Below are 13923 nucleotides of genomic sequence, written 5' to 3'. Positions count from 1 at the left end.
TTCTGATGGAACTACCTTCTATGCAAGCAGCTCCGTGAGGCCGCTCCAAGGATGCGTGGATGGGGAGTATGAGAAATGCAGGAGGCTGGCTGGCCTTCTGTCAAGTTCACAGGGCTCCCAACACCTGGTGACTTGGGTTCTCTGGGAAATGAAGAGATGCATGGGGGCAAAAGCGGAGGCTGTTGGTGGTGACAGCCAATACCTGGGTCACAAATGAGTAACTTAATGAATGATCAGGTCGTGGGGGCAGATGTATGTGCCAGGCAATGGGTAAAATCCCCACTTCTAGTAATACTACTGCAGTACCAGTGAAGTCACTTAACCTTGTCATGGAGATTAAAGGCAAGTTAGGGCTTTCTTTCAACAGACCCCTTTTGAGGCTCATTTACTAGCTGTTGACCTTGGACAGGCCACTGAGCAGCTGTAAGCTTTGGTGTCACTTTATAAAAAAATGAGGATAACATTAGCATCTGCCTCAAAGAATTATGGTGAGGAGGACATGAGTTAACTCGTAGCCCACAATATGTTAACGATGATGATGATCATTATTATGATAAGGCCACTTGATAATCAACGTGTACAATTAGCACCTACTCACTCTTATAAGATGAAGTTCTCATGTTGGTTTTCCAGTCTCTTCTTCACCTCTTTCTTGTACAGTCCTTGTAGTCAGCACCAATTCATTCTCCTAAATGGTGGGGTAAGTAGATATTTTAAAATACTAAAGTTTATTGGCTTTGCTTTTTAGTCCTCAGCGGTGTCATTGATGCATTTTTACACTAAAAATATAAATTTGCATATAGTGGGTATATACAACATTAGAGGATTGTAATAGGCAGTACGGTGGTTTCTGTGTCAACAGTAAGTATGTCTCATTAGAAAATAATTAGGAGGAAGATGGCCTTAGTCCCAGGAACAGACTACCGTCTTCCCTGTGTGATCTGACGATATACAGGAAGCTGTGGACCCAGGCAATAGCTAGCAGAACCTTCAAAATGCTCCACCCCATAAAATGTCCTTTGGCAGTGACTGCCCTTTAAAAACCCCACTGAACACCTTCACGTGCCTTCTTCTCCAGCTCTGGTTCTGTTCCCACCAGTAAACCCAGAACTGTCCTTTACAAATTAACTGTTGGCTGTCTCGGAAATGCCCCTCACCGCCACCTACCCCGCCCCGCCTTCCCCATGGGTCTCCCATGCCCAAGCTCCCGGGGCTATCTCCATACAAGGGCCTCAGCACCTGGCCAAAACAGTGGGAGGGTGGAGGGCACAACCTCAGTGCTGGCCTCTCGGCATTTGTGGGTTTCAGCCAGACCCTGAGTGTTATTTTAGTGCAACTTCGGCGTTTAATTTGAGGATGTGTGTGGATCAGAAGGAGGGACCAAAACATTATTTTTTTTCCTCTCCGCCAAAATGATCAAATTTGATGTTCTAAAAAACACACAGCCTGGTCCAGAGCTGTGTCCAATTGGGAAGTGAGACATGCCTGAAAATCCCTCCCCTACCAGGGACCATCCTTCCTTAACCACTGGCCACGGCACAGGCCTGTTTACTGTGGACAGCACCTGGGCAGTCTGTGGTTACCACCCGCCCAGGAGCCTGTGCCCTGAGGCTCTCCTTCCCTTCTTGAAAGTGCACGCTGCACCTTCGCTGGAAGAACATTCTACAGGGTTGTTTAATTTCTTACAGCCTTGAAAGCGCCATAACCAGGAGCTGCTCAGCCATGGCTGAAGGGGAAATCACAACCTTCACAGCCCTGACCGAGAAGTTTAATCTGCCTCCAGGGAATTACAAGAAGCCCAAACTCCTCTACTGTAGCAACGGGGGCCACTTCCTGAGGATCCTTCCAGATGGCACAGTGGATGGGACAAGGGACCGGAGTGACCAGCACAGTAAGCGCCCATCTGACCTTTCTGGTGTCTTCCTTAGTCAAGAACGGAAGAAGGGAGGACAGCTAAAGACGGGCTGTACCCTCTTCCCCAAGGTTCTGTTCAGGCATGACACACTCAGAGGCAGGGGGAACAAGGTGTAAAGGGTCTAGGTGTGGAAAAGGGGGAGTTGTGAAGGCTACAGCCTGCCTAAAGGGGTCCTATTTCAAGAGTTTAAGAGGACTCTCTGTTGACCTAACACAACTGCTGTGAGATCAGACTGGTTACCAATGTTCAATTGTTCCAGATTTCTGTAACTAGCGAGAGGTCTGGTCCCCAGGGCCCCGCTCGCTCCATGACAGGAAGGGCCACATGGGGCAGGGTTGGTAAACCCCCTACAAAGACACGGGCTCAATTTCAAGTTAACTGACTCTCCAGGTTATCTTTCCACTGGGCTCGATTTTGAAATCCTAGTTCATAATCGTAGTCTTACACATCATAAATTGTGCTGCTCTCACTCTGCATATCGTGCGATGTGTTTGTGGTAACCGGGAGGAGTGAAGTCATTCTCCAGACCTTATAGAAAACAAAGGGCAAGAGCGATTCCAGCCAAAGGCTGACTATCTCTTCCGGGCTTTCCTGCCAGCCCAGCTCCCAGATGGTGTTGATAAATGGAGGTATGACCTTGGAGAAAAGAATCTCCTTGACTATCTAAGAACAAAAATCTCTTCGTTCTGCTTTAGTACTTCCGGCGGTACTTCCGGCGGTGTGTATGTTTGATGTTAGGTGTCTGGGTCTTACTGTGATGTGCTCAGGGATTCCCTGAGCACCACCAAGGCATTAGATGTTGGAGAGGAGCCAAAAGTCAGATCTGGTCCCTGCTAAGAGGGTCTGAAGGGTCAAACGTGTCACGCACCAAGAGAAGGAACGTGTGGATGAAATCAGGAGACACAGAATAGCACGGGTGGAAATTAAGGTTGCTGCAGGATGGCTTTAAAATGAAATGCAGAACACTGGCTTTGATGTGATGGTTTATATATCAGGTAGTCTTTCTTGTTCACAGGGTATGCACCAAAGGTTGCAGGCACTAAGCACAAACGGCCACCCCAGTGGCGCTCACTCTCCATCCTCAGATGCACAGGTGGTGGGGACAGAAGCCAGCGCTGACCAAACCAGACGGCACTGTCCTGTCCTTCCCGCCCACCAAGCAGACCCTTGAGATGAGGAGCAGGACGACTGAGGCTGGGGCTGGACGCTGCAGGGTTAGATTTTTTCAGCTTGGTTTTGATGGCTTGTCTTCAGATGGGCCTGCTGAATGCCTTATACCCGATGCAAAACAGGTACCAGAGTGAAGCAAAAAAAAAGACTGCTGAGTAGGTCAAACACATACAGAAGCAATGTTTACTGCAAATAAATGGACTCAGACTGCAGTCTGTTGTGTTGTGTCAGACAAACTACACAATTCATGTGATCTGCCTCATACAACACAAAGGGAACAAGCTGTAATTTCTCAAAGGTTTTAAACATTTCTAATAAGTCTTAGCTTTCTGAACCAATGGGAATGCTCTCTGGTCCTTAGAGTCCCAGGAGAAAAAACAACCTTGGTGATGCGTTCCACGGCGTTAAGCTGGCTCTTCTGGGAAACCTTAAATTCTGGGGTAACAAGAAGCTACAATTACAATTCCAAGTACTGGAATTTCTGTACAAATGGTAGATGACTTCACTGTTAACAATATAGACTGCACTCTGGGTATGGAACTTCGGGACAACTTCTGCATAGTGCTGCGAATTCAGCTGCCCGACCTCAGATGTCAGGAGCCCTGGAGGGCAGCATACGGTAGCGTAGGAGTGTGTGTGAGGCGGTCTGCACACAAGTGATGCTGGATTAATTACTTTCCAAGTGAACTTGGGCTAGTTACTTAACCGTTTTGGCCTCACTTTTCTCACGTGTAAAATAAGAATGATATTAATTGCCTCACAGGCTCCTTGGGAGGGTTCCATGAGATAACGCAGTGCAAGTTCTTGACACAGTCCCCTGACCCAGAGCAACAACTCAGCACATGTGGCTATTCTTGCCACCACTGTCACCACCACCACCACCACCAAGACTTCCATGTATTCAACGCGGCACATGGAGATACAGTACAACACTTAAGGACCTTGCCTAGTCTCTTCTCTTCAATAACACTGCCCTCCATGAAGGCCAAGGGTCTAGATTCAGGTTTTGATTCAAGGCCTCTCTGGCAACATTCAGAGTCATTGCGTTGGCCTATTTACTTAGTCTAGAACTAAGAACAAGGGCCAAGGAGGACAGAAATCAAAGTCGGGTGAGTGAGCAGAAATACATCCCCATACCTGTCAATGCCAGGAGAACTGGATAATCCACATAGCCCCTGCAGAGTCAGGGGCCCTAGATTTAGAGACAGAAACCTTGAGTTCATATTCCTATGCTTCCACTTTCTAACTGGAGCAGCACTAGACAATTACCATTCTCTCCATTTTGCATAAAGTGCTCTGCCAAAGCAGCTTCCCATCCCCCATCCCCAAGACCCTTCCAATCATTCTCTCTTGTCTAGCAATGTAAAAGTCTCCAGTGTTTCCAGCTATCTCATCTTGGGGGAAAATACTGAGGCTCAGTTTCCTCACCTGTGTGTGCCTGACAAAGCTGAAAACTCTTATGAGATCCTGCAGCCGAGAGGACTCCCTTCCTACCATGGATGCGCCCTGTAAATGTGGTTCTGTTGCCCTCTTCTGCCCAGTGATGGTACTGCCACAATCCTTCTGAATTTCAAGTTTCTTCAGAAACAAAATCAACCTGGGCAGGCATGGAGTGGATGATCCCTGAGTGGTTGGCACAGCCTGGCGAGGGAATGGTTTCTATTCTTTGATCATTAGTTTGAGCATGACTGGAGACCATGGTGACAAGTAGAGAGCCACACTCCAAGACTTCCTTCAGGAAGAATATTTCTAAAAGCCAATCAAATATTTAGGTAAATCTACATAAATTATGCAAGGTAGAACTGTACACCTTCCAGCTCTACAAGGCAAAAACACAAAAAAACAAAAAACCTACTTTCACAGCTTTTCCTTTTTTTTTATTTTACTTAATTTTTTTTAACATCTTTATTGGTGTATAACTGCTTTACAATGGTGTGTTAGTTTCTGCTGTATAACAAAGTGAATCAGCTGTACGTATACATACATCCCCGTATCTCCTCCCTCTTGGGTCTCCCTCCCACCCTCCCTATCCCACCCCTCTAGGTGGTCACAAAGCAACGAGCTGATCTCCCTGTGCTATGCGGCTGCTTCCCACTAGCTATCTATTTTACATTTGGTAGTGTATATATGTCCATGCCACTCTCTCACTTCATCCCAGCTTACCCTTCCCCCTCCCCGTGTCCTCAAGTCCATTCTCTATGTCTGCATCTTTATTCCTGTCCTGCCCCTAGGTTCTTCAGAACCTTTTTTTTTTAGATTCCATATATACATGTTAGCATTACAGTATTTGTTTTTCTTTCTGACTTACTTCACTCTGTATGACAGACTCTAGGTCCATCCACCTCACTACAAATAACTCAGTTTCATTTCTTTTTATGGCTGAGTGATATTCCATTGTATATATGTGCCACATCTTCTTTATCCATTCATCTGTCGATGGACACTTAGGTTGCTTCCATGTCCTGGCTATTGTAAATAGAGCTGCAATGAACATTGGGGTGCATGACTCTTTTTGAACTATGGTTTCCTTAGGGTATATGCCCAGTAGTGGGATTGCTGGGTCGTATGGTAGTTCTATTTTTAGTTTTTTAAGGAACTTCCATACTGTTCTCCATAGTGGCTGTATCAATTTACATTCCCACCAACAGTGCAAGAGGGTTCCCTTTTCTCCACACCCTCTCCAGCATTTATTGTTTGTAGATTTTTTGATGATGCCCATTCTGACTGGTGTGAGGTGATACCTCATTGTAGTTTTGATTTGCATTTCTCTAATGATTAGTGATGTTGAGCATCCTTTCATGTGTTTGTTGGCAATCTGTATATCTTCTTTGGAGAAATGTCTATTTTAGGTCTTCTGCCCATTTTTGGATCGGGTTGTTTGTTTTTTTGATATTGAGCTGCATGAGCTGCTTGTGTATTTTGGAGATTAATCCTTTGTCAGTTGCTTCATTTGCAAATATTTTCTCCCATTCTGAGGGTTGTCTTTTTGTCTTGCTTATGGTTTCCTTTGTTGTGCAAAAGCTTTTAAGTTTCATTATGTCCCATTTATTTATTTTTGTTATTTCCATTTCTCTAGGAAGTGGGGATCAAAAAGGATCTTGCTGTGTTTTATGTCATAGAGTGTTCTGCCTATGTTTTCCTCTAAGAGTTTGATAGTGTCTGGCCTTACATTTAGGTCTTTAATCCATTTTGAGTTTATTTTTGTGTATGGTGTTAGGGAGTGTTCTAATTTCCTTCTTTTAGATGTAACTGTCCAGTTTTCCCAACACCACTTACTGAAGAGGCTGTCTTTTCTCCAGTGTATACTCTTGCCTTCTTTATCAAAGATAAGGTGACCATGTGTGCGTGGGTTTATCTCTGGGCTTTCTATCCTGTTCCATTGATCTATATTTCTGTTTTTGTGCCAGTACCATACTGTCTTGATTACTGTAGCTTTGTATAGTCTGAAGTCCGGGAGCCTGATTCCTTCAGCTCCGTTTTTCTTTCCCAAGATTGCTTTGGCTATTCGGGATCTGTTGTGTTTCCATACAAATTGTGCAATTTTTTGTTCTAGTTCTGTGAAAAATGCCACTGGTAGCTTGTTTGATAGGGAATGCAGTGAATCTGTGGATTGCTTTGGGTAGTATAGTCATTTTCACAATGTTGATTCTTCCAATTCAAAAACATGGTATATCTCTCCATCTGTCTGTATCATCTTTAATTTCTTTCATCAGTGTCTTATAGTTTTCTGCATACAGGTCTTTTGTCTCCTTACGTAGGTTTATTCCTAGGTATTTTACTCTTTTTGTTGCAAAGGTAAATGGGAGTGTTTCCTTAATTTCTCTTTCAGATTTTTCATCGTTAGTGTATAGGAATGTAAGAGATTTCTGTGCATTAATTTTGTATCCTGCTACTCTACCAAATTCATTGATTAGCTCTAGTAGTTTTCTGGTAGCATGTTTAGGATTCTCTATGTATAGTATTATGTCATCTGCAAACAGTGACAGTTTTACTTTTTTTTTTTTTTTTTTGGCTACGTTGGGTCTTCATTGCTGCCTGTGAGCTTTCTCTAGTTGCAGCAAGCGGGGGCTGCTCTTCATTGCGGTGCACGGGCTTCTCATTGTGGTGGCTTCTCTTGTTGTGGAGCGTGGGCTCTAGGCGCGCGGGCTTCAGTAGTTGTGGCACACGGGATCTAGAGCGCAGGCTCAGTAGTTGTGGCGCACGGGCTTAGTTGCTCCACGGCATGTGGGATCTTCCCGGACCAGGGATCGAACCCGTGTCCCCCCCGTTGACAGGCAGATTCTTAACCACTGTACCACCAGGGAAGTCCCAGTTTTACTTCTTCTTTTACGAGTCTGAGGTCTTCTGCCAGCGTTCAGTAGGTGTTCTGTAGGAGTTGTTCCACATGTAGATGCATTTTTGATATATTTGTGGGGAGGAAGACGATCTCCACATCTTATTCCTCCACCACCTTGAAGGTCTTACCCACAGCTTTTCTTTGTGCCCAGCCAGTTGATCTGCCCTGGGCAAGATAGGGACGTTTTCAAAAATTTGTCCTCTTCCTACCTCCAAGAGAATCAGTTTCCTAGAACCTAACACAAGGCCTTGCTTGGAGTGGTATAAACTACAATGGATGACTGTGTATGGGCTGCTGTAATGTAGACCTGAGTCAAAGGTCTCCACTGGTGGGAATTTCTGGCCTGCAGACAAGATGTTTTTGAACTTTTTTTTTTTTTTTTTTTTTAATTTAGTATACGGCTGTGTTGGGTCTTCGTTTCTGTGCGAGGGCTTTCTCTAGTTGCGGCAAGCGGGGGCCACTCCTCATCACGGTGCGCGGGCCTCTCACTATTGCGGCCTCTCTTATTGCGGAGCACAGGCTCCAGACGCGCAGGCTCAGTAGTTGTGGCTCTCGGGCCTAGTTGCTCCACGGCATGTGGGATCTTCCCAGACCAGGGCTCGAACCGGTGTCCCCTGCATTGGCAGGCAGACTCTCAACCACTGCGCCACCAGGGAAGCCCGAGAAGATGTTTTTGGTTCACCCCTTTACGATGGCTCAAATCACTGCTGTAGGAAATTAGCAATGCAGACTGTGGATGTTTGTTACTTTGCCATACCAGGAAGGCCAGGCAGGATGACAGCGGAGAGCTGCAGACTGCGAGAAGGGGCACTGGGGGCAGGGTGTGAGAAGCTTCATGCTGACTCCTAGGGCTTGACCTGGGGAGGCTAGTAAATGGTCGTGTCACCAGGAGAGGGAGGCTCCTGGAGGAGGAACAGGGGCAGGGAAACAGGACCTGTTCCATCTCAGACACAGGGCGTTTGAGGAGTGCCTCGTGGACCAGGCAGCCCTCCTTGGGGTTATCACTTCACATTTACTTGTGCGATTATTTAATGGTTCTCTCCCTCACTGGGCTCCCTGAGGACGGGGACTTTGTCTCTTACAGCTCAACACTGCAATTTGTGTGTCTAGCACATTGCCTGGCGGCTAGGATCATGCTCAAGAAATATTAATTTGATGAGTTAATGAACTGTGTTGGTGGCAGGTAAATTCAAATTCAACAATATATTCCATAAATATCTATCGAGCACCTGATATATGCCAAGCACTGCACTAGACTCTTTCATTTCCTCTTAGCCACGATCCTGTGAGGTTATTAATTATCATTCATAACTAATTGCCCTGTGAACTAACCCTGTGAACACAGGGCCTGTCACCAGCCAGTAACTGGGAAACCTGGCACCGACCCACAGCTGCATCTTCCAGGACTCTCTCCATAGCCCACTACCACCCCCGACACCAACACCATAGCCGTGCATCCCGCACACTGATCAAACAAACCTGCTGAATTCACACAGTCCACTGTGTGGGTCAGATGGGTGTAGGTGCAGGGCCCATCACTACTGCTTACTGGTTTCCTGTCACCTCGGGGAAGTTACTTTTCCTCCACGTGCCTCAGCTTCCTCATTCTAAAAACAAGGATGGCAACAGTACCCACCCTCATAGAAAAGTAGCAATTCTAACTGTGGTAGTTTGTGAAAGTGTTTAACACCCTGCCAGACACATGATAAGTGCTTGGAACATGGTATTTATCATCATCATCATCATCATCCTGAGGCTTGCTCGGCCTTCCTTATCTAACCATATGATCTTGGGAGTCTGTTGAGTTAAGCAAATGCTACACTAGCTCCCTCCATCTCAGCGTCTCCGGGACTGTCCAGGCTTGGAGCTCTCAAGGCCTGGCATGTAGGTACCTCATGCCCAGGCGCCAGCCCCACAAGCCCTGCCCTGTCTGACCTCTCCGCACGGCAAGCTGTCTTGGGCAAAGCAAGGAGGAGCTCCATGCCTGATTCTGCTCTTCCTGCTGGAGTTCCCTCTCTGCCTAAGGGGGCCGTGACTTATTCCTGGACGGGATTCATAACTGGAACAGTAACTGAAGGATAGGAAAATGCTCACGAGCACCCCAAACCTGCAGCCCCTCCTGCGGCGCGCACCCCCTCGCCTCGCCAGGCACGTAGGAGGGCTGCACGGGAAGCAGGATTACCGGCACCACTCACCACACAAATGGAAATGTTCCTGAGCAAAATGTGTGCCAATCAAATATTTATAAATCAAACCACATCCTAAAGGCAGTAGAGGAGTTCACTGGTCCCAAGAATCCTACTCTGCAGCCCTTTAGAAAGTGCAGGCTCCTTCCCTTCAGTGAATCCCTCCTGCCCGTAGTTCTGCGGGCAGTCCGGACTCCCATTCTGCTACCACTCGGCACCTAATGGTGAAGGCACTGTGTTCCCCATCAGCTTGGGCCAAAAGTTAAAACAGCTTTTCAGAGGACCACAGTGGGCAGAGCCGGGCCAGGCTGCCAGGCATCAGAAAGAGGGGCTAGTCTTCAGGCAGGAACGCTCTCCCTAGAGGGATGCCATGCCAAAGGCCTCCCTCCCTCTCCTCCCCACCCGTCCCTTATCTGCTTATACAGAAGGGGTTTTTCCAGGTAAACTTCTTTTTAACTATCACACAGTCCATGGACTATATCAAAATTTCCAAGGCACCTTTTTCAGACCCTAAAGGAGAAGCAGACACCTTCACACATTCTAAGAAGTCTTTTTCGTGTGTGTGTGTGTGTGTGTATACATATATGTGCGTGTGTGCCTATTCCAAACCACTGGAACTTTTTTTTTCCACAAACTCCATTTTATTTCTACTCCGTCTTTCTCTAATGTTTTACGGCGCCCAGCTTGTGGCTACATTTTAATTATAAATGCCACTGACATAAAACAACCTCACGGAGTTCTGAATGAGGCTGACCTCATTTTGGGTAAACACGGCAAAGGACGGGAAGTCTCCAACCCAGAATAAACCAGGCACGTAATCCCTCTTGGCTTCTCTTTGGAGAGCAGAGGTGGAAAGCAGGCCTCTTTTAAAGGCCACAGAGGAACGTGCCGCAGAAGCAGAAGCTCCGTCCGCAGGCGTTCATCCCGATGAACGCACCAGCTGTAACCTTATCTTTAAAAATTCCTAGGGCAGGACAGGAAGATACTAGGATGGTGCCCAAGGCTCATGTCTCTTGCCACTGGCAGGCTCCTAACTCCTGTTCCTTCTTTCTATCCTTGGAAAGTAAGGGATCATGTGTCTTACTGTGAATAAACTACTATTAATAGCTAATGGAAGGGTTTGAGGAGCAGAAGAGAAAGCCAGAGATACCGGCTTATAATTCCTCAGGAAAAAAAGGAAGAACATCTAGTTGGGGACCAGCATATCCACTCAAAGCCCTGGATTCCTCCTTACATAGGTTCCCCTGAGTAAAGACGCACGAAGGCGTCCAAAGGATGAGGGTCCAAAGGATGAAGCAGGAGCAGGGTCTGCAGAGGCGATTTGGTACATTTCAGTTATTTGACATTTACTTTTGCTAAGACAGCTATTCCCAAACCAGCACAGCCTAATGCATTCCTAGAAACAGAGCAGGACTGGATTCCACTGGGGACACTATGGTTACAAATCCACCAGGCAAACGCCTCCAGCCTTCCTGCAGTGCTTTATAAATTTGAATTTCTCTAAGAAACTTGTATCTATCACTAGAATACCTTTTTAAAAATTGTTTTCCATTTCTTCTGCTCAGTCAAAAGTCGCTGTCCGCATTTCAGAACTAGGGAACACTGAGTCCCCCGAGAGCTAAATGATTTGTCTCGTTTTTCAAGAAGTACTCGCTCCTTCATCCTTGGGATGCTACAGAGCCACTGACCTTCCCGCTCATAGAGAGCAAGTCCTAAATTCCCCGTATGGGAGGGAAGAGGTGCTCCCCCTCTGTGCGCTGGGTGCTAACCTGGTGGAAGGTGCTGGAAGAAGAAAATGAACAGAGCAGGTGTGGCTTTAGTGGCCCTTCACCAGCTTTCCTGGTTCCCTGTCTGCCCTTAAGAAGACACACCTTTTGCAGATACCTATGTTCAGGTCTAGATGGTACCTGAGGTCAAGCCTGCACAGGGTCATAGAGCACCGCAGGGGTCTGCAGCAGCAAGAAACTGAGTGTCTGCCCACCAACCAAGAACCAGGCTTTACACATCAACTACCCACCACCGCCCCCACCCCCCAAAAGTACGAAAACAGCAGCAGCCCCACCATCCAAAGTGAACCACTGTTATCACCTGGCTGTTCTTACCTCAGAATTGTGTTTTTAAAGAAATGAAGAGTTAGGATGAAGGGAAAGTTCCTTCCACTCCCCTCCCCAGCCTCAATCCTTCTCATCCTCCCCAGAGCAGCCACTGCTATGCATTTGGTCTGAATCGAGTGCACATTTTTATCTTTTACTCCCTATCTATTCATGAGCTATGCACATTGTTTTAAGTTTTTTACAAAAATTTCATCAAGCATTTACCATAAATATTCTTTTGCAATTCGCTTTCTTTCACTGCACATTATTTTCTGCTTTTCTTTGAAAGGGAAAACAATTAGAGAGAGAGAGAGAAAAGAGAGTTTTTGTCGTAGTTGCACTTTTGTTTGCTTTTAGCTCCAAAACAAGTGGGGTTTTTGCTACTGTGCTGCTTGATCACTCTGGGTCGTCTGTACCCCTAATTGGGTGTCAGCCCCTGAAGGCAGGGACCTTGCCGGCACTGAGCACAGCGCCCAGCACACGACGGCCGGTGCATGAAAACGTGGTGACTGGGTGGCTTTCCCTGAGCCCCCTGCTTGCTCCAGGAGGCAGGAGCTGCTGCTTCCGCCCAGGCTGTTGGCCAGGCCCTCCCTCTCTTTCTGAGCCCCCCTCTCTCACTCGCTCTCCTTCCCACCCCCCAGCAACAGCCGCGGGAGGATGTAGGTTTGGAAAACTGGAATGAAGTCACACTACGGAGTTGGACACCTAGTCAGTTACACGAGCAACGCGCTGGGTGTTACTCCTTCCTGCCAGCTCTGCTTGCAGAAGGATATATGCTTAAGAAACTCAGCCAGAAAGAAATCCAGTGAAAATGAGCTATGAAACTTGGACATCCTGGAGAAATAACATTTACAGAGGAAACTCTTGAGACGAACTCTCACCAGTGCCACAGCCCTGGTGTTGAGGCTCAGGGCCGAGCACTGAGTCGTGTGCCAGGCAGCTCTGCTTCATGTTTACCTCCGTGGGGCGTTTACACAGCCAAGACGGGACTCCTCAGACAGCAAAGTCAACTCTACTTAGCCCCACAGAGAGACAAACGGGCACTATTTAAGGCATAGGACAGAAATGGACTAGAGAATGAAAAGCTTTAAAAAAAACACTCTTCCTTGGTGATAATGCTGTGTCAGTGTAGGTTCATCAGTTATAACAACTGTATCACTCTGGTGGGGGATGATGATAATGGGGAGGCTATGCCCATGCAGGGGAGAGGGCATATGGTAAATTTCTACACCTGCCCCTTATTTTTGCTGTGAACCCAAAACTGCTCTACAAAATAACTTCCGTTTAAGAAGATTTTCCTGGATTACCCAAAAGGACTTGCCCTTTGGGACTGCTGTTGCACCTATAACGCGTCTGACTAAATACCTACTTATATGGATGGTAGGTGGAAAAAAAGTCCCAGGCAACTAACATCACTCAATTCTACGGCTATGAAATGGGATCCTGGATGGTCATCTGCCATCTGGTACACGTCTGATCTTGAACACAAGGGGGACCAAGGAGGGAAGTGAATATGTCTTGATTTGGACCAATCTCCCTGATAACTGGAGCTCAAGGTATTGTACGAAAGAGAGGAAAAAGTAGGATACCTGAAATAGGTGAGCCTGGGTTCTGGTCATGGTTTTGCCTCTGATTGTAAGTGTAATGTTTGGTAAAACATGCTCTTACCAAACTTCAGTTTCCTTACCTGTAGTACAGAGCCAGTGCCACCTTCCTCCAGGGATGCTGTGAAGAGTGATGAGGTCACCTAAACACAGTAAAAATGACCATAATCGTACTGGACACTTCCAGGCATCAGATCATTAAACCCCACAATTCCATGAAGCAGATACTATCATTATAGATAAGGAAATAGAGGTAAATACCATGCCTAATCATCACACAGCTAATACACAGCCAAGCCAAAATCTGAGTTCATGCAGTTTGCTTCTGGAGTCCAAACTCTTTTGTTTACTCTTTATACCAAGATAGAAACTAGCATGATGCCTGGCACATTGTAGGTAATCAGTAAACGATTATTCCCTTCCTTTGGTCTCTCTTAAATATACAGGATTATGATGAGAAATTGATACAAAATACATTTGAAAGTTCTCTGAAAACCATGAAGTTCAATGAAAATACAGAGCATTAAAAAAAAAATTATTGAGATAAATTCACATACCTTACAATTCACCCATTTAAAGTATGCAGTTCAGTGGCTTTTTTATACTCAGCGATTTGTGC

The 13923-nt window shown here is 46.3% G+C and overlaps 1 protein-coding gene across 6 annotated transcripts in view; it reads left to right on the top strand.

Annotated features, from left to right (window-relative positions):
* FGF1 (fibroblast growth factor 1) overlaps positions 1-13923 on the top strand; it is a 102166-nt gene that overhangs the window by 77467 nt on the left and 10776 nt on the right. For 4 of the 6 annotated variants that reach the window (XM_061189770.1, XM_061189771.1, XM_061189767.1 and 1 more), the window contains one exon: positions 1689-1891. In XM_061189770.1, the coding sequence (XP_061045753.1) occupies positions 1723-1891 (169 nt within the window). In that variant the 5' untranslated portion in view covers positions 1689-1722. Of the gene's footprint in view, positions 1-1541; positions 1892-2930; positions 3289-13923 lie in introns of those variants that run through there. The other 2 variants (XM_061189772.1, XM_061189769.1) reach the window with 2 other exon arrangements.

This window comes from Eubalaena glacialis, chromosome 4 (genome assembly GCF_028564815.1).
Source record: "Eubalaena glacialis isolate mEubGla1 chromosome 4, mEubGla1.1.hap2.+ XY, whole genome shotgun sequence".
NCBI lineage: Eukaryota > Metazoa > Chordata > Mammalia > Artiodactyla > Balaenidae > Eubalaena > Eubalaena glacialis.
The sequence above is the reverse complement of the archived record's forward strand: the minus strand, read 5'-3'. Positions and strand labels throughout refer to the sequence as shown.